Below are 20,486 nucleotides of genomic sequence, written 5' to 3' on the forward strand. Positions count from 1 at the left end.
CAAATAAAATAGCATTAATATAAAAACAAACCTTTACCAACATTCGTGACATAAACAAATATTTAAATCCGTGATGATGTAACATCCGGATATGGAGCAGTTCCATACGGTTGGAAATTCAAAATCATAATTGTATTCACGCAATTCCAAACAGCATAACTTCAATCACTAATTGATACTTTAACAAAATACTGTGTTAAATTCCAATTGTATTGAGATATTATATCAAACTAGCTTATTATCATCATGTGTCCACTTCCAGATTTGGAGTAGGTTCGTATCTAGTTAATTTCAAAATCATAATTTCATTGAGGAACTTATGAAACCTCCTACCTAGCTTACAACATCCGCTGGGAACCCAAAACGTTCCAGAAGGTTTGACGGGGCTAACTAGTTTGGGAAATGGACAGACATGGAGTAGTTTGGGAATGGACAGGCATTGACAGACATGGAGTAGTTTGGGAATGGACAGACAGACAGACACTTGTGGCGGTTACCTTATGTGATTACCTTATTTGGGCATAATACATGTGCACGGGCCTGTTGGACTTGTGGTTGTGCGGACGTGACGCACGCGCGGTTGCCGGAGCCACGCCCTCCGAAGAGGGCTTTCGGCTTTATATAAGCGTGCCGACTTCCGTTCGAGTTTAGTGTGCTGGATCTTGCTGTTACAATAAACCATCTTCGAACCCGACGAATGGCCTCGTTCTCTCGCCTTCCGCGACTCCTAAACTGGTGACCTCTGACTGCCCCCGAACGGATTCAGGGGCTGCGAACGAACACGGCAAGCGCGCCCTAGCCAGGGAAGCCACCTAAGCTGGTGACGCCGGCTTCTCCCGCACGGCTTTGGGCGCAGTTTCGAACGTGGTTTCGAAATGCCGGAGTTTCGGTAACGACGATGGCCATGACTATGAGGTTCGCGCACCGCGCTCGGCTCCTCCTCTACGACCGGAGGGGCGAACCTATTCCAAGACCCTCCGAAGGCGCGGCTGCTTCGTCACCGCGCGCGCTGACGTTAGCGGCATGGCCACTTCGTCACCCTCGCGCAACTACACCAACAACCACAACTACTTCTCCGACCCTGCATCCTCGGGAGGCCCGCGAGGAACCTCGGCAGCCTCCCCCGAGGCCTTGACCAGCCCCTCGGTTGGCTCACCCGCTTTTCGCGTGCACCGCTCGAGCCTTCTCGGCACTGCACCCGCGACCTGCAACCTCGGGAGGCCCGCGAGGAACCTCGGCAGCCTCCCCCGAGGCCTTGCCCAGCCCCTCGGTCGCCTCGGCCTACGCATAGGCCCGTGGAGTGCATTCTGGGGGGACATATGTGGCGGTTACCTTATGTGATTACCTTATTTGGGCATAATACACGTGCACGGGCCTGTTGGACTTGTGGTTGTGCGGACGTGACGCACGCGCGGTTGCCGGAGCCACGCCCTCCGAAGAGGGCTTTCGGCTTTATATAAGCGTGCCGACTTCCGTTCGAGTTTAGTGTGCTGGATCTTGCTGTTACAATAAACCATCTTCGAACCCTACGAATGGCCTCGTTCTCTCGCCTTCCGCGACTCCTAAACTTCATGGACAGACATGGAGTAGTTTGGGAATGGACAGACAGACAGACACTCATGTTTTATATGATGAAAGCTTCAAGATTGATCACTTGGCACTTTACATCACAAAAACTCCACAGTGTTGTTCAGCAAGCCATGTCTGATTTCAGTATGTCCAAAAAATAATTTTCAGGTGTAGTGTAAAAAATATGTGTCCCAAAAAACATCACTTTGTTCAAATATCCCCACTTTAAATTGCCCACGGGATACTCCCGCCCTCTGAGCGGGCGTGAGTACCCTCCGGGTGAGTGGGAGTGCTCTCCGGGTAGGAGAGCCGATGCTGGTTTCTTGTAATTGTACAAAATGGTGTTTGTGCAAAAACAGCTGCAAAAGTGGCAATAATTAAGGATATGTAAGATACTAGCAAACGATGAAGTAAAATAACAAGACCAAAAGTCTAACAGCGGCGTAGCCGGGCTTGTAAAATATTATAAACCACACACACATGATTAGCTTTTCAAACAGTCGCCAATGCTGTTTATAAAATTAAACAAAGAAATTTGGAGGAATCCAGACATCCGTGAGGTAAGTTTTACTTACAGAACTGAGGGAAGATCTACTGTAATCTAGATTATACCCCACAAGGGTTTGGTACGTACCGTTTTGTTGGAAGAGACGTAACGCTGATGCTTTTGATATTTGATGGTCATTTTAACAATAGGTTTGTTTCTGTTTCACACTGAATAAAAAACCTACAGGTAGAGCACGGCGATTGTGATATATGACAGGTTCGACGATACTGTATGTTCGGCATGAACGGCATATCTATCTATAATTCCAGTAATCTCTGTGTGTATGTTTGTATGTTTGTATGTTTGTATGTTTGTCTGTGACCGCTGTTTCTCGACAACCACGGGTCCGATATACTTGAAACTTGCCAGGTATATTGCTGGGGACCTGAGGATGTGCCTTTTCAAGGTTTCATATTAATCGGACAAGTAGTTACCGAGCTATGGCGATTTATTTACCAAACTCCGCAAGCCGTTCGCTTTGGACCAAACCATTTCATGTAAATAGAGGGGGGGGGATTGTCACCGTACTCGCAAGCCGTTCGCTTTGGACCAAACCATTTCATGTAAATAGAGGGGGGGGATTGTCACCGTACTCGCAAGCCGTTCGCTTTGGACCAAACCATTTCATGTAAATAGAGGGGGGGGATTGTCACCGTACTCGCAAGCCGTTCGCTTTGGACCAAACCATTTCATGTAAATAGAGGGGGGGGATATAATTTTAGATATATATATAGTACGGGCATGCCCTAGTCTATCTATAATTCCAATAATCTCTGTGTGTATGTTTGTATGTTTGTATGTCTGTGACCGCTGTTTCTCGACAACCACGGGTCCGATATACTTTAAACTTGCCAGGTATATTGCTGGGGACCCGAGGATGTGCCTTTTCAAGGTTTCATATTAATCGGACAAGTAGTTACCGAGCTATGTCCAAAAAACGATTCAACCAATCAGAGAGCAGCGAGCTATCACGTGTGCCGAACGTGGCGAACAGACTCTGCCTCGGACGGCACATTTGAGAGCGTATTCATTTATTTCACGTTGGCAAACTATGTTGGCGTTAAACTATGTTTTAAAACTAATTAAAACTACTTTGCGACTGTGCACGCTATGGCGATTTCTTTACCAAACTCCGCAAGCCGTTCGCTTTGGACCAAACCATTTCATGTAAATAGAGGGGGGGGGATTGTCACCGTACTCGCAAGCCGTTCGCTTTGGACCAAACCATTTCATGTAAATAGAGGGGGGGGATTGTCACCGTACTCGCAAGCCGTTCGCTTTGGACCAAACCATTTCATGTAAATAGAGGGGGGGGATATAATTTTTGATATATATATAGTACGGGCATGCCCTAGTCTCTATATAATTCCAGCAATCTCTGTGTGTGTGTGTGTGTGTGTGTGTGTCTGTCTGTATGCGACCGCTGTTTCTCGACAACTACCGGTCCGATATACTTGAAACTTGCCAGGTATATTGCTGGGGACCCGAGGATGTGCCTTTTCAAGGTTTGAAATTAATCGGACAAGTGGTTCCCAAGGTATGGTCACCGTACTCGCAAGCCGTTCGCTTTGGCTTTGCGAATGGACCAAACCATTTCATGTAAATAGAGGGGGGGGGGGGGGGGTTCTGTGGTCGTTACTGCCACGTGGTTTCAAAGTTTTTTTTTGTTGTTGTTGTTTGCACGCATGTTTTTTTGCACGCACGTACGGGCAAGCACGTACGGGCAAGCACGTACGTGCGGGCACGCCCTAGTATATCAAAATGGCGAAGAGAGTCAACCGCCGTATGCCGTAATGACATCAGACGTAATCGCATCACCCTGTCATGTGACCAGATTCTCAGCTCAGATTGGTATATGTTTGAGGGGACATACATACATACATACATACATACATACATACATACATACGGATGGACAAACAACATACATACATACATACATACATACATACATACGGATGGACAAACAACATACATACATACATACATACATACATACATACGGATGGACAAACACTGTTCCAGACGACTTTTCCCGATGGGCTACGCCGTAAAAACAAACAAACAAAAAAACAAAAAAACAATAATAATGCTGTTTAGATTTTTTTAAACACCTTTGAACCTCCTTTTGGCCTCTCAATTTGGAATGTGGCTCATAAACACTGTATTTGAGGTGTCGTGATGAACACTGTATTTGAGGTGTCGTGATGAACACTGTATTTGAGGTGTCGTGATGAACACTGTATTTGAGGTGTCGTGATGAACACTGTATTTGAGGTGTCGTGATGAACACTGTATTTGAGGTGTCGTGATGAACACTATTTGAGGTGTCGTGATGAACACTGTATTTGAGGTGTCGTGATGAACACTGTATTTGAGGTGTCATGATGAACACTGTATTTGAGGTGTCGTGATGAACACTGTATTTGAGGTGTCATGATGAACACTGTATTTGAGGTGTCGTGGTGCACACTGTATTTGAGGTGTCGTGATGAACACTGTATTTGAGGTGTCATGATGAACACTGTATTTGAGGTGTCGTGATGAACACTGTATTTGAGGTGTCGTGATGAACACTGTATTTGAGGTGTCGTGATGAACACTGTATTTGAGGTGTCGTGGTGCACACTGTATTTGAGGTGTCGTGATGAACACTGTATTTGAGGTGTCGTGATGAACACTGTATTTGAGGTGTCGTGATGAACACTGTATTTGAGGTGTCATGATGCACACTGTATTTGAGGTGTCGTGATGAACACTGTATTTGAGGTGTCGTGATGAACACTGTATTTGAGGTGTCGTGATGAACACTGTATTTGAGGTGTCGTGATGAACACTGTATTTGAGGTGTCGTGATGAACACTGTATTTGAGGTGTCGTGATGAACACTGTATTTGAGGTGTCGTGATGAACACTGCTTTTGAGGTGTCGTGATGAACACTGTATTTGAGGTGTCGTGATGAACACTGTATTTGAGGTGTCGTGATGAACACTGTATTTGAGGTGTCGTGATGAACACTGTATTTGAGGTGTCGTGATGAACACTGTATTTGAGGTGTCGTGATGAACACTGCTTTTGAGGTGTCGTGATGAACACTGTATTTGAGGTGTTGTGATGAACACTGTATTTGAGGTGTCGTGATGAACACTGCTTTTGAGGTGTCGTGGTGCACACTGTATTTGAGGTGTCGTGGTGAACACTGTATTTGAGGTGTCGTGGTGCACACTGTATTTGAGGTGTCGTGATGAACACTGTATTTGAGGTGTCGTGATGAACACTGTATTTGAGGTGTCGTGATGAACACTGTATTTGAGGTGTCGTGATGAACACTGTATTTGAGGTGTCGTGATGAACACTGTATTTGAGGTGTCGTGATGAACACTGTATTTGAGGTGTCGTGATGAACACTGTATTTGAGGTGTCGTGATGAACACTGTATTTGAGGTGTCGTGATGAACACTGTATTTGAGGTGTCGTGATGAACACTGTATTTGAGGTGTCGTGGTGCACACTGTATTTTAGGTGTCGTGATGAACACTGTATTTGAGGTGTCGTGATGAACACTGTATTTGAGGTGTCGTGATGAACACTGTATTTGAGGTGTCGTGATGAACACTGTATTTGAGGTGTCGTGATGAACACTGCATTTGAGGTGTCGTGATGAACACTGTATTTGAGGTGTCGTGATGAACACTGTATTTGAGGTGTCGTGATGAACACTGTATTTGAGGTGTCGTGATGAACACTGTATTTGAGGTGTCGTGATGAACACTGTATTTGAGGTGTCGTGATGAACACTGTATTTGAGGTGTCGTGATGAACACTGTATTTGAGGTGTCGTGATGAACACTGCTTTTGAGGTGTCGTGATGAACACTGCTTTTGAGGTGTCGTGATGAACACTGTATTTGAGGTGTCGTGATGCACCCATTATAAAAACGCTGCTCATCCTTCTCTGTAATCTCCGCCGGCCTTTAAACTGCCGGCTTGTCTATGGCCCACACACCCGGCCCTAATGGGTGGTGAAGCAGAGGGGCCACAGGCATAGAGGCGCCTTCAAAAGCCAAAAAGGACAACCGCAAGTATTGTCCCATCACAAGGGCCTGCATTAACCCTGTTCTGCTCACTGTGTGAAGCCTGTCTCACCTCTCCCTACCCGGGCATTTCCCACTCACAGGGCTTTGCACGGCTCAATTTGAAGGGGTGTTGAGAACACGATGTGACAGATACCGTCTTTAAATGGAAATACAAAGGCTCTCAGCAACTTATGAAGATGACCTGCGAATACAAAAAACAAACGACACAAAGAGTTCCAAGGCAAATGAATAAAACATCATTAGTTGCCATTGCTTTGTGGAATTTGCAGCAATAAAACGCCTATTTCTCTGACAAAGGAAACAGTGAGCAGTGCCATTTCGAAACTTATGATTCAAGAAGGCATGATCACCCCCTCTTTTAATCACTTATAAAACTTCCTGCCTCTTCCAATATCATACTATCTGAGAACTAGGATCTTGGACACAGGAAGAGACCATTTGGCCTATCATGCCTGTGATTTATCAACACCACTATCAGTTTATTTACTTAATTTCACTGGAGTGGTGGGGGTGGGAGGGACGCGAAGTGGGGAGAATAGTGGGGCAGGCACAGGGACATCACAAGAGGTTTTGGGGAAATGTGTGGTGGGAGGGATGAGGTGGGTGGCAGGGTGATTAATGAACAAACACCAACGGCGCAGTCACATTTTGAGGAGACCCGCTCACAGACATCACGATCACTACGCAAGTGAAAATCATCCGTCCATGCCCAAACCACTGGCATGTTCTGCCCATGTACGCCGTGCACCTCTGTCCCCAATGCTTCGGGGTACCTATCTACTGTTTCCAGGGAGACCATTCCATGCATTAACTAATCACTGAGTGAAGGATCCTTCCCTGACTAATGCAGTGTCTGCCATATTCTAACGATGTAGTCACTGTCCTTTCTGCTGAAACATTCCTCTGCATTTATTAGTCCCCTACCGGTGTACACCGGAGGGGACTATAGGTTTGCACTCCGTCCCTCCGTCTGTCGGTCCGTCAGTCCGTCACACAAAGAACAGTTTCCGGACTTTTTTTCTAAACGCTTAATGCTAATGATTTCAAACCTGGCACATGGTTTCCTCATGATAAGTTACAGATCGAGTTCGAACTTCACGACGTTTCGATCATTTTTGACAAAGTTATGGCACTTTGAACTTTGGGAATTTCCCCAACAGTTTTCCGGACGACAGACTGCCGGTCGGGGACATGTGTTGCAGCGCAACACTCAGAATGCTTGTTTTGTTTAAACCCTTCATTATATTAAACATCTCTATCAAATCCCCTCGTAATTACCTCCTTTCTAATGTGTAAAGCTCTGTCTCCATCAGTCACTCGCCATAGCTTCGTCGAGCTAGCTCCAGAATCAATCCCGTCGCTCTGTGCACAATATTCGAGGTGAGGCCTCAATAAATTCCTGCCAATTGTTAACATTGCTTCATTTAATTTACAACTTATCCCCATGACGGACACAGCCACAATCCCCATTAGCTTTACCTATAACTTCCTGCCATTATGCTGATTCTTCTGCTGTGCGACGGGCTCCAAAATTGTCCCTTGAATCATGAAATTCCTATTTTCATTATTTTTACCCATCCCCAGTACCTTAGATTTCCTTATTTAAAAAAGCATCTGCCAATCTCTTGTCCAATCCATGGAAGTATCTAGACTTTCTTGAATCTGAAATCCATCCGCAACTTCGGAAAGCCAACTCTCAAGCACACTGATGTAAATTGTTAACGATAACGGTCCTCGTGTTGATCCTTATTGTTGCCCGTTACTCACAACCTCTCAGCCAGACATCCGATCATTCACAGCAACTCTTTACTTCCCCTCACTAAGCCAGTTTCCAATCCAATTACTCGACCAGCCACTCCGCAAGCCCTCACCTTAGTTAACAACCTCCTACCTGGTACCTTTACAAATGTCCTCTGAAAGTCAAGATACACAACGCACTTCCCTCATCCACCCAATCAGAAACTGCTTCAAATACGTCCAATACATTTGTTAAACTTGATCTCCCGTTAGTATATCTGCGTTCATAATAACCATTCCTTTCACGCTGTGAGGTGCATCGGAGCTGCTAAGACAGTTTCATTGGCTAAGGAGTACAATCCTGGATGGGTCGCCACTCCGGCGGAGGATAATGAGAATGGCTCATTGCCGCAGTAAGCTGGTACTCGTTTTGCTGACCTCGGAAGGATGACAGATGGAGTCAACCCACCTGGTGTTGTTTATCACCCTAAGACTCACCCTAAGATCTTTAGCCAATTTGTTAAAGATATCAGCAAACATAATGCTTATCAGCTGACATTGTGCTAATCAAACTGCTCTGCCACCTCCGTCATTACCCTCGGATGCATTCCGGCCCTTTCCTAACTGCTTCTATAAATCTTCTACTCCTACCTGGGATTCCTCTACAATCCCTTCCTCACCTTCTATATAGATTCTCTCAGATATTGGGGATTTCCCTTGACTGTTCTTGTGTAAATGTTGAAACAAAATAGCTATTTAATGAGCTTGGCATCTCAGTTTCATCACCAACCAATCTCCTTGTGCTAACCCTCAATAGGCCCGAGTGCTTATACCCCCATATTGATTACCACTCTCAGATCCCCCTCTATGCCATGCTCAAAGAGTACCCCTTATGTTATGTAGTCCATATTTTCATGATTCTTACCCATACATTTCCCAATATTAAAATGCATCTGCCAATCTTTTGCACAATTTATGAAAGTACAGTATCTAACTTTCCTGCACCTGATCTAGTCTAAACATAATCTTTTCCCCTTAGGTCCTTAACAAAATGCCTTGTTAATATGTTTAATATCCTCACACCAGAAGGCCTATAAAAGCATCATACAGGTACCTTACACCAACACGTAATGTCGTTCCCCATCCTGACACATCATCTTTATTACCCCCATTATTGTCAACGACATGACGGGGGTTCAAACTCAAGACCCTAAGATATTAAGCCACCAACTTTAACCATTAAGCCGACACCAGGCTTTTTATAAGTCAAGTGAGCTTGCTCTAATTACAAGCAACATCATTGAATCCATCATTGCTTTGGATGTCGTCTTTCCTCTTTCCAAAGGCTATAATCCCTGATCATCTGTTGAAATTTTGTTCTGGCCACTCAACTCTGGACATGCCACTGCTCCTCTCTCAGCAATGGTTGGAGGCCCCCAAATGTCAACCAAGAGGTTAGGACTGTCTTCCTGGACATTTCTCTGGCATTAAAACAACAACAACAACATGCATTTTAAGGCCATTTTCCCTGCTAGTGCGGGGGTTAGCCTTGCGGTCCCCATGACAATCTTCTCCATTTTGCCCTATTTTCTGCATATCTCCTTGTTAACCCCCTTGCCCGCATTTCTTCTTCGACCATCTTTAGCCAAGTCTTTCTCGGTCTTCCCCGTCCTCTACTTACTTCTATATTCATTTCCATCACTCTTCTCAAACAGTCACTTTCATCCTTCCTCAACACATGACCAAACCATCTCAACCTGTTCCTCTTCACAGCATCAATCACAGGCTCTATTCCCATCATCTTTCGCAATTCATCATTTGTCTTCCTCTCTCTCAACGATACTCCGCACATCCACCGAACCATTCACATTTCCACCCTTTCCAACCTTCGTTGCTGCTCTACATTCATGACCCATGTCTCGCTCCCATAAATCATAACACTTCTCACACATGCAGCATACACCTTTCCCTTCAGCTTCAACGACACTCCCCTCCTCATCAGCACGCCACTCAGTTCCTGAAACTTCTTCCATGCACATCTCACTCTAGCATGTTTGAAGTTTGTTTTCCAGCTGTCCACATTCATTCACTCATTTAATATTAAACAGTCTGGTATCCTGCTTTGATTGACAGGTTCTCTGTCCGTGGCATAGAAGGCCTCTGTCATGCCTGGATCTTTGACTTGCTCCGTTTGGGCAGTCTATGTGTGGTCATAAATTGATGCCTCTCCTCAAACCTTCCCCCTAACCTTCATGCACAGATCCATGCAATCTCATCTTCAGTTATCCTACCTACCTCTCTCTTTCAATCATGACAAATCTCACACTCTCACTCTCTCCGAAAGAACCACCTGGCAAACCTTCCAATGTACTATTTTAACAATCCTCTTGAAGAAGCTGTCACTCAAACTCCTGGGTCTCACTAACAGCCATGATCTTTCTTTGGCAAACCACATTTTTAAGATGACCTCCAATGCCAGTCGCTGACTGGGCATCCTCCGTCGTACAGTCTTTCATTGGCACACCTGAACTCCTTTTCCTACAAGGCCTTAATTAAGTACCTACAAGGCCTTAATTCACAGCTTGATGGAGCACTGCCCCTCAGGGATGGTGGCCCTGCCTCACACCTTGCTCAGCTTGATGCCGTGGAAACCAATGGCCTTCAAGACCTTATTAGAATCTCCGGCGATGAAGCTGAGTTAATAGGCCTATCACTTTCTCATTACAGACAAGTGGGTCTTCTATCACTTTCTTTCTGGTCTTGCACCACCTTCTGCTCTTTCCATGCTTTGTCACCCCCCCCCCCCCCACCCCTCCAAGGTATCTGCAGGACACACACATTCCACCATCAATCCCCTTCTGGCAAAACTCCCAAAATTTAGAATCACTGCTCACTTCCACTCATTCATTCCTCCCTTTTTCCTGCCTGTGGAACCAACTCCCACGTTCTCTTCAATCTCATTCTTTCCTTCAAGGTTTCAGGACAGCTGTTCACTACCATCTCTGATCGTCCCCCATCCAAAACCATGATGTTTTCTACTCCCGTTAACCCCCTCCCGCCCCCAACCACACCAACTTCAAAACTTTTGTTCTTGAGATTTTTCTTCTGTATCCATTTTGTCCACTCCATGCATCCTCCCCTCACCCTCATTCCTCCCCACACCCATTATTTTTCCACTGTCCCATGATCTTAATTACCAACATTAACCTTTCCTAACTCAATCATCTTACTTGCTCGTTTTAGTGTTTCCTCCTCTCCTTCCTCTCTTTTATTCCTGTTCATTCATTCCCTTGATGTTTATCCTACTATTAGTTATACCTACCTTGCTCTTCCATTAGCCTCGCTCCTGTAAAAAATAAATAAAGCATACTACTTTTGCAATGTCAGCAATCCTACTGGAACACAACTGTAAACTTCAAAACAATTAAGGAAATATAGGAACACATTCAAAATAATTTAAATTAATATGAAAAGGTAGATATAATCACAGCTGTAATCGCATATGGTACCTAATAAACCTATATTTAAACATTATCGGGATTTGTACAGATGCTACACTCCAAACCCCTAATCCTCTTCAGCAGCACGTACAGTAGTGGCCTAAAATGTTGGCACCGTTGCACATTTTTCAAATAACGCACCATTTCTTCCAGACAATTGTTGAAATGAAAATTTTCAAATGAATTTTGGTATCCACAAATGTATCTCATTGGATTGCAGTGGAACAAAACAAAAATGCTGAAAAAATTACTAAATCTTAACTTATTCCACACAGAAATCCTAAAATGGCCCAGACAATATTATTGGCACCTTTCAGAAGTTGTTAGAAATATTTAGATTTTGAGCAGGTGATTCTCCTTTACTTTGGAATTGAACTCACCTGTGTTGAGTTGTAGGTGCCTGCAAAATAAAAATCACTCATTCAACCAGTTTGAATGGAGAAAAGGAGTCATTCTGCTGTTTTGTGTCACTGTGTGTACGGCAATGAGCATGCAGAAAAGAAAGAAAACCAGAGAATTGTCTGAGTAGGTCAGACACAAGATTGTAGCCAAGCATGGACAATCTCAAGGCTACAACCCTATCTCCAGAGACCTTGATGTTCCTGTGTACACCATACGCAATGTTATGAGGAAGTTTAAGGCCCATGGCACTGTAGCCAACCTCCCTGGACGTGGCCGCAAAAGAAAACTTGATCGAAGATTGCAGCGAAGGATTGTTCGAATGGTGGAGAAAGCACCTCAATCAACTGCCAAACAGATTCAAGCTGACCTTCAGACACAAGGTATGGCAGTTTCAACTCGCACCATCCGTCGCCAACTCAATGAAAGGGGGTTCTATGGTAGGAGACCCAGGAGGAAAGAGAGAGAGAGAGAGACATAAGAAAGCCTGACTGGAGTTTGTAAAATTTGCAAACCCGACTAGAGAATGTCCTGTGGACAGATGAGACCAAATTAGAGCTTTTTGGTAACGCACATCATCTCTGTTTACAGAAAACAAAATGAAGCCTTCAAAGAAAAGAACAGCTTCCCTACAGTCAAACATGGAGGAGGTTCAGTGATGTTTTGGGGTTGCTGTGCTGTCTCTGGCACTGGATACATTGAATGTGTGCATGGCATCATGAAATCAGGAGATTATCAAGGATTTTGGAGTGCAATGTTCAAGCCAGTGTCAGAACGCTGGGTCCGTCAAAGGTCATGGGTCTTGCAGCAGGACAATGGCCCCAAACACTTCAGAAAACACCCAGAATGGTTCAAGACAAAACGCTGGACTGTTTTGAAGTGGCCAGCAATAAGTCAATATACAGACTTGGCATTTAATATGGAATATTTTTTTTGTGGGGGTGAACTTACTTTTCAAGATGACTTAGAACCAAAAGTTCATTGGAATTATGTTGAAATTATTCTAGATTTTGTTAATGTGACCTTCAAAAGAAACAAAAACCACATTTGACATTTCGAGGCAAATAAATTGATCCTTGAAAGTGATGTAAACTGATATCGAACTCAATTCAAGGACAGTACTGTGTTAAACTTCTGTACGTTTTCCAGAAGTATCTCTTTATTTTGCACATTAGCCAAAAATTTTTTCAACCAAAACAAAAGCTAAATTATGACTGGGATTACGGACAGTAAAATTACAGTTCAGTACTTTGTGTAACCCCTACGAGCATTCAGGAGAGCACGTACACGTCGAGGCATGCTGTTCACGAGATTTGCCAAGGTTTGGACAGGAATCGCTTGCCATGCAGTGACAATAGTCTGCTGCAATTCACGCACAGAGGTAGGCTGCTGGTCCAAGTTGTCGATTTGACACGTTAATTCTGCCCACAAGTTCTCTATCGGGTTCATATCCAGGGACATGGCAGGCCACTCCATATGCTCTACACCACGGTCAGCAAAAAAGTGTTGGATCATGCGAGCACGATGAAGCCGTGCACTGTCATCTTGGAAGACAAAGTTTCCTCGAAAGGCTGCACGAGCAAATGGAAGCAATGTTTCTTCCAGAATGACCCTGTACTTGAACTGGTTCAGGTTTCCATTCAGAACAACCAGGTCAGTTTTGCCCCCTGCATGAAAAGCAGCCCAAACGGTCACCCCACCACCTCCAGCTTGGACTCTTGGCATGATACAATCTTCGTTGTGGGCTTAATGCACTTGTCTGCGCACTCGGACGCGGCCATCTTGACGATAGACCAGAAATCTAGACTCGTCACTGAAGGTCACGTGATTCCAGTGTCCAGGCTGCCCTTGGCGGTGCTCTCTGGCCCATTGCAATCGGCGCTGGCTGTGTTGTCTGGTCAGGCATGGCTTTCTCAGGGGACGCCTGGCACGATAGCCTGCTTGAACCAGTCGTTGGTTGACTAGCCTTCTGGATACAGGCACATTTGTCAGTTGCTGCCACTCAGCCCTAAGCCGATTAGCTGACTTGGTACGGCCATTGCAGACTAACCGGTGCAGCTGGCGATCATCTCTCCTTGTGGTTCTGCGTGGACGTCCTGGCCTCGGTATTTGAGCAGGGACACCCCTCTGAGCATTTCGTTTCAGGATCTTTGACACCTGACCTTGAGTGATGCCATACTGGGGAGCAATAGCACGCTGTTTCATGCCAGAATTTCGTAAAGCCACCACTCCAAGACAAACAGCATTGTCAAGTTGACGGACCATCTCCAGAGGAAGCGGCAATAACTTTTGTAGACGTGCAGCAGTTGTTTTCCACTAATACAGAATGCAACAACCCTTGTATACCCGACTGTGAAGCCAATCGTCAAATGCACCTGTCCTTACATTTTGTCACGCCACCTGTGATATAATCCTGTTATTGACTTCTTGCTGCGAAAGACAATCAGTGACATGGTTCTTTCAACAAAGACATCACCGAAGGGTAAAAGAAACTCACCAGATTGATATACTGAGTTCAGAAAGTAAACCCAAGTCAAGAAAAAAAAAAATCCATTTTAAATGCCAAGTCTGTATAAATCACATTGAATACCTGTGGGGAGATCTGAAAACAGCAGTTGGGAAAAGGCACCCTTCAAAGCTGGGAGAAATGGAGCAGTTTGCACAAGAAGAGTGGGACAAACTACCAGTAGAGAGGTGTAGGAAGCTCATTCATGGCTATAGGAAGTGCTTGACTGTAGGTATTTTGTCCAAAGTCTGTGCTACCAAATATTAAGTCTAGGGTGTCAATAATTTTGTCAATGCCATTCTTTTTATTTTCTGATTTAAAAGGATATATTAAGTTCTGAATTAAAAACAAAGTTCTGGAATATTAACAGTGAAATAAAGAATTGTGGAGACCAAATACTTTTGTCAATTTCAACTTATTTTTTAGAAAAACTATGAGTTATTTGAAGACAGTGCAAGGGTGCCAATATTTATGGCCACGACTGTATTTAATGGGCTGAACCCTTCCCTCTTCCTGCCCTCCACGACCCCATAAATACATACAATGATAATTGTGTTGATTGTGTTGATATTAAAGAGGAAGAATGAGATGGAGTAAATTCCTTGATTTATAGAGAACTTTAATCGTGTGAAAATTGGAATAATAAAGGTAGACTATAAATGAGTTTGCAAAATATTTTCATTATCATAACAGTTTATGTCTACCGTAATTATATTTATAAAAAAGAAATATCAGACAACAGCCTCCACTTTTGGTTAAACTTATAAAGCATTTGGGAGAACAAGCAATTTATGAAAAACAGATAATGTTTTCGATAAGCCTTCTGATATTAATCTTGAAAACTTCACAAAAGCATTTGCGTCAATGCCAGAAACAAAAAGTCAAAACAACTGGCTTGTGTACTGAGGGCGAAACATCTAAAGAAGTGTAAATGACAAAAGACAAAGTTCAAAATGTCCAAACCATTACTGCCCATCTGCCTTTCACCCGCTGAAACCGACCAGTAATCGGAGACAGGGAAGCATCAGGAGCACGTTTGCTCAGCTGCGGCATCTTGCCCGCTGAGGTGGCAATACCCCATGCATAAAACAAAGAGCATTGGGCTGGGATAACAGTGAACATTGCTACCCTGGCCCCGGTGGGACCACATTGTCGTTTCATCCCCACCTTGCCCTGATCTCGTCTCACTTTGCAAATAAATGGGTCACAATAAGGATAGACAAAGGGCAGGAGCGGAAATGACACAATGGCTTTCCTGCAATAATTTCCGGGACAATGTACTCATCCGTATTGCTCTCTTCCAAAAGGGTGTTTCCAGGTCACAAAATCCGCATCCATTTCATAAGGTCGAACCATAGCACAGGTCACGGCATGTCTCCCCAGACAAGCTATAATATCACGCCAGTTCAGGAACCACTAATGCCCACTGTACCATAATACAACTTTATTCCTGAGATATAATTCCAAAATAAAATTTAAAACTAATATGTATGCTGGAAAGCAGTTGTCAAGAAAGTATCCTGAGAGACTGCTTGCAGATGTGAACAAACTACCCACGATGAATTTTCCCACCATCAGATAAAACAGCAGATGTGGTTGGAGTTCTTAAAAGGGTCAGTTAAAATTAGTTGCATCGGTGAAACTCCGAGTAGGCCTTTTGAGTGGGCAAATGTTGCGGCTGAACAGCTGCTTAACATTATTTGTGACCAAAAGGCACGACTCACAATTGAAAAGGAATGATACAAATTAGGGTGCAGCAAAGTGTAATGAGGAATCGCAAAGGTGATCTCAAACCTGTTAAGAAAAAGCACACATTTTGTGACAACTAAAATGAAGAAGGCCTGAAAGTTGTAAGTCACAGAATTCAAATACAATGAAGACATGGTGATCGGACAACTCAATGAAAAAGAGAAACCCTCAATTACTACGAGTTCCATATGATGAACTCATTTGATTGTTGAGAATTGGACGACACGCAAGACATGATTGCAATAGACAGGACGAGGTCAAGTGAGAGTGCTTTGAAAGCCCTGCCTTTTAATGTTGTTTTTGCATATGAAAAGGAAGGATTAAAATCCAGAAACTTGCCTTGAATAGCAGAGAGATAGACAAAGGAGTCGACGTGATCCATGTTTTCCAAAAATATCTGCCGAAAAAGCAGCACAAATATTTGAGATGCATCACAGGAAGCGGGATTGGCAAACGACATATAAAAATACATGATGGACTTTTTTTTTTGGCGCTAAAACCCCCGGAAAACAGCAAACATCATTTTTTATGGCAATTAAATAGAGTAAAAACTGCAAATGAAAAGTAAAAATGGTTAAAATAAGCTTAAATAAAAAAGAAGAATTATTATTTACACATGGGGGTTTTCTAAATTTATTTTAAGCTTCAAACTCAGTGAGAAGTCAAAAATGATACAGAGGTCCCCACTGAACTCACTGTAAGGATTTTGTCCTGCAATCCCAGAGCCTCAAGATTCCTCCGCTTCAGTAAACTTGTGAGAGTCCGCAGAGCTTCTGCCCTCTCTGGCACATCCGGGTCAAAGGCTGCCTCCATGACCTCCTGAAGACTAATTTCCCTCCCACTCGACATCTGCTCGCTTTCCTTCCCAACCTTTCCTCTCCTCTGCCTCAAATTTATTGAAGCAGCTTCGGTGCTTTTGGTTAAACTTTCCATTTTTTTGTCGTGCTGGATGGCACAGTGGCCAGAGCCCCAATTCTCGGGTGTGACCTTTGCCTGCCTTCCCAATGTGCTTTGCGCTGAAGCAGTCACACTGTCTGCTGTATAGACTCCATGTGTTGCAAGGGCAATGCAAAGGTCAGAAGCCAGCTCACGGACATCAGGCGCAGAATGTGTGGATGCGAGCTCATTGAGTTTAGGGAGTAAGGTCTTCAGAGCTGCATGGTCTTCAGATTTCAACTGCAATTGAGATTAAAAACAAAGGCATATCAAAGTACTAAATAACCAAACGACATTCAATTTTCACAACAGTAACAACGCTGAGGAGTTCAGTTCAAAACAGATATTTCCACTAAAAAAGGTCAATGGTAATAGTTTTAAAAGATTATGATCATATCAAGCATATATTATCTGTTACATATATTTTCAAACCTTGAAAAGTTGCATTGACCTTGGGTCATATTCGGTAAGACACATAGTGGAAATACAACTGATTTTATCCAGAAATAAGCCGAAAAAACTTCTGCAAGTAACAATATGTCAATGTTCGAATGATATGGTATTTTGGTTTTGCTGAGATACGCTGCATTGTTTGCTGCGATCAATTATTTTGTATAACTTTTATTTATCCTGCACGGTCTGCATCTGTGATGCAACAATCCACAAAGCCAGCATTACATTATTTATAATGAGCAGAAACCCATGGTAAAAATACCATGATAGAAAAAAAGGAATCCTTTTATTCTTGCATTGGTTTAAAGAGCTCAATAATGGGACGTTCAATGAGGAATGTCTCGAGGTGTTGTTTGCGCCTGACACTTAAATAGGGTTACCATACGTCCGGTTTTCCCAGGACATGTCCTCCTTTTCAGTCTTAAAATATCCATCCAGCCAAGTTTTTTAAATATCTAAAAATGTACGGGTTTTGACTTTTTTTTTTTTTTTGCTTTTGCATTTACAAAATGTCATAAATTTTAAGATTTGGGATACTTTTTTTACCTTATTTAAATGGTAAACCATTTTTGTACATTTTCTTACCTATGATAAAATACGGTTATGTAATGTTTGGACCAGGACAGCTTGGTACAATTCTGTACCCTTCCGTCATAGAGTAATGGACGTGTTCAATCAAGCATCGACACACACGTCCACTTCTTGTTCAACCTCGCAGTGAGAGAGTCCAGTGGCGTGCTCACTGCTTAGTCAGTGTCTTTTCTGAGACTGTACCGTATACCACACACAATTGTTTGATTTTCTTTTCATTTTCTTCTTTATAATGCCAAAACCACAATTGTTTGATTTTCTTTTGATTTTCTTCTTTATAATGCCAAAACGAATGTGTAAATTCTCTGCAGAACTAAAGACAAAAATCCCACGTCTTCGAAGTGGTAGAGAAGAATGGGAAGCCGAGTGTTTGGTACTTAGAGCTGGCATGCTTAACTAGACAGATACGGTCTCCACGCATAAACCTAAAACTAAAACTAACTAAAATTAGATTTTTTTGTCACAGATCCAATAATGCACATAATACCCAATAATGTCAAAGAGGATTTTTTTTTATAGAAATTATTAAGTTAATTAACTATTAAGTTAATTAATAAATAATTAATTAAATTAATTATTAAGAAATTATTAATTATTAAGAAAATATTATTAATTATTTTAGAACAAAATAATTAAAAATGAAATACAGAAATATCTAATTTACATAAGTATTCAACCCCTGAGCCAATACTTCGTAGAAGCCCCTTTGGCAGCAATTACAGTTTTGAGTCTTCTTGGGTATGTCTGTATAAGCTTTACACATTTGGATTTGGGGAGTTTCTCCCATTCTTCCTTGCAGATTTGTTCAAGCTCTGTCGAGTTGGATGGGAGCATCAGTGAACAGTAATCTTCTGAACTTCTTGCCACAAAACCTCAATGGGATTCAAGTCTGGGCATTAGCGGGAGGGGGGAGGCAGGAGAGGAAGGGGAGTGGCTCACGTTTCTGAGTTAAGTGTGATGCCGATCAGGAAGAAGAAGAAGCCGTACTACCAAATTCGTACACTTCCGGAATGGTTTGATTTATTTGTATTCAAATGTCTGGTAATTGTTTTGTTTTTATTTATGCGAATGTGTACTTGTGTATAACTGTCAATAATTTAAAAAGGCTTTGGCACTATGAGTGATATGATATATATGTATATATATTTTTTAACTCCAAAAAAACGAACTTTTTTTTTCAATATTTTTTTTTTTTGCCTAGAACACTCCCAGTCACTCACTGATGAACCTCTGAAAGTTTGATGAAGATCCGTTCAGCCATCTCTGAATAAAACGCGGACACACACAGACAACTCGCGTTTATATATAGAGATATAAATCAGGATTTAAATTTAATTCAAAAATTGATCCAGACGTCTATTCTCTTTCAAACATTCAAATCGACAGAGGTAGTTATTACTCCCGCCAGGGAGTAATGCATTCGATCATGTCCGTCCGTGTATGTGTTCGTGTGTTCGTGTTTGTGAACAAGATATCTGGAAAAGCTCTGAACGGATTTGGATGAAAGTTGGTGGGATGATTGCCCTTGGGATAAGGAAGAATTCATTAGTTTTTGGTGAAGCTCAGGATATAATTCCGGATCCAGGAATTTTTTGAAGGATTGTTTACCATTGGAAGATAGGGCTCATTTTTTTTAACATTATCTTCTATGTATTCTATATTTAACATTGTGATATGAAAATAGTTTTCATATTTGTTGTAAATGTAGTTTAAACTCGTGGTTATGCGTTAGAGCAGTGTATTTTTTTTAGCAGCGTAGTCTTCAATGTTCATTTTTTTTTCTTTTCTAATAAAGACATATTCTGTCATTTTAAAACCACCAACGTGTGTATTAGGTTTCCCCGTTTCATAAAATGTATCGTTTGATCACTGAATTGAAAATATATAGAACGCTCATACTCCGTGAAAAGTGTAGCTGCCGTGTCGCCATCTTGGCTAGCATGACTCGACCGACTCGCTTCGCGGATCTCGTTTGTTTTGAACGTGTCCCAGATTTTAAAAGCCAGACAACTGTTAAAATGCCATTTGGTGTGGCAATAAACTGCTCCAATCGGAAGTCTTCGCAAGTTTCATGAAAATGTCCCGAGTTCTTCACGCTCCCAAATTAACAATATTTGTTCTCGATTTTTTTTTGTGAAAAGGAAAGGATAAAGGAAAGTGTTGTAGTAACTGTGATAGGTTTACTATTGAAAAACGATCGCACAAAAGGTGAAAAAACGCAATCGCTTTTCGCTCTGAATTACGTGCAAACGCATGACGGAAATCACCATCGCCCAGCATCGAGTGCCAACCAAGATGGCGCCCGGTAGCTACATCTCCACCTGTGTGGTGTGAATGGCAATGGTCATTCTATATATTTTCAGTTCAGTGCGTTTGATACGTATAATGCTTGAAAACTGTTT

General features: G+C 42.7%; 1 protein-coding gene across 1 annotated transcript in view; it reads right to left on the reverse strand.

The window, feature by feature from the left end:
• The window catches only part of TANGO6 (transport and golgi organization 6 homolog), a gene marked incomplete in the record, with an annotated part of 435,716 nt that overhangs the window by 158,932 nt on the left and 256,298 nt on the right, over window positions 1–20,486 (reverse strand). Inside the window, 2 exon segments of the mRNA XM_078784327.1 lie at window positions 16,444–16,501; window positions 16,801–17,280. Of these exon segments, the coding sequence (XP_078640453.1) occupies window positions 16,444–16,501; window positions 16,801–17,280 (538 nt within the window).

This window comes from Myxine glutinosa, chromosome 9 (assembly GCF_964187855.1).
Source record: "Myxine glutinosa chromosome 9, kmMyxGlut1.1, whole genome shotgun sequence".
Classification (NCBI taxonomy): Eukaryota; Metazoa; Chordata; class Myxini; order Myxiniformes; family Myxinidae; genus Myxine; species Myxine glutinosa.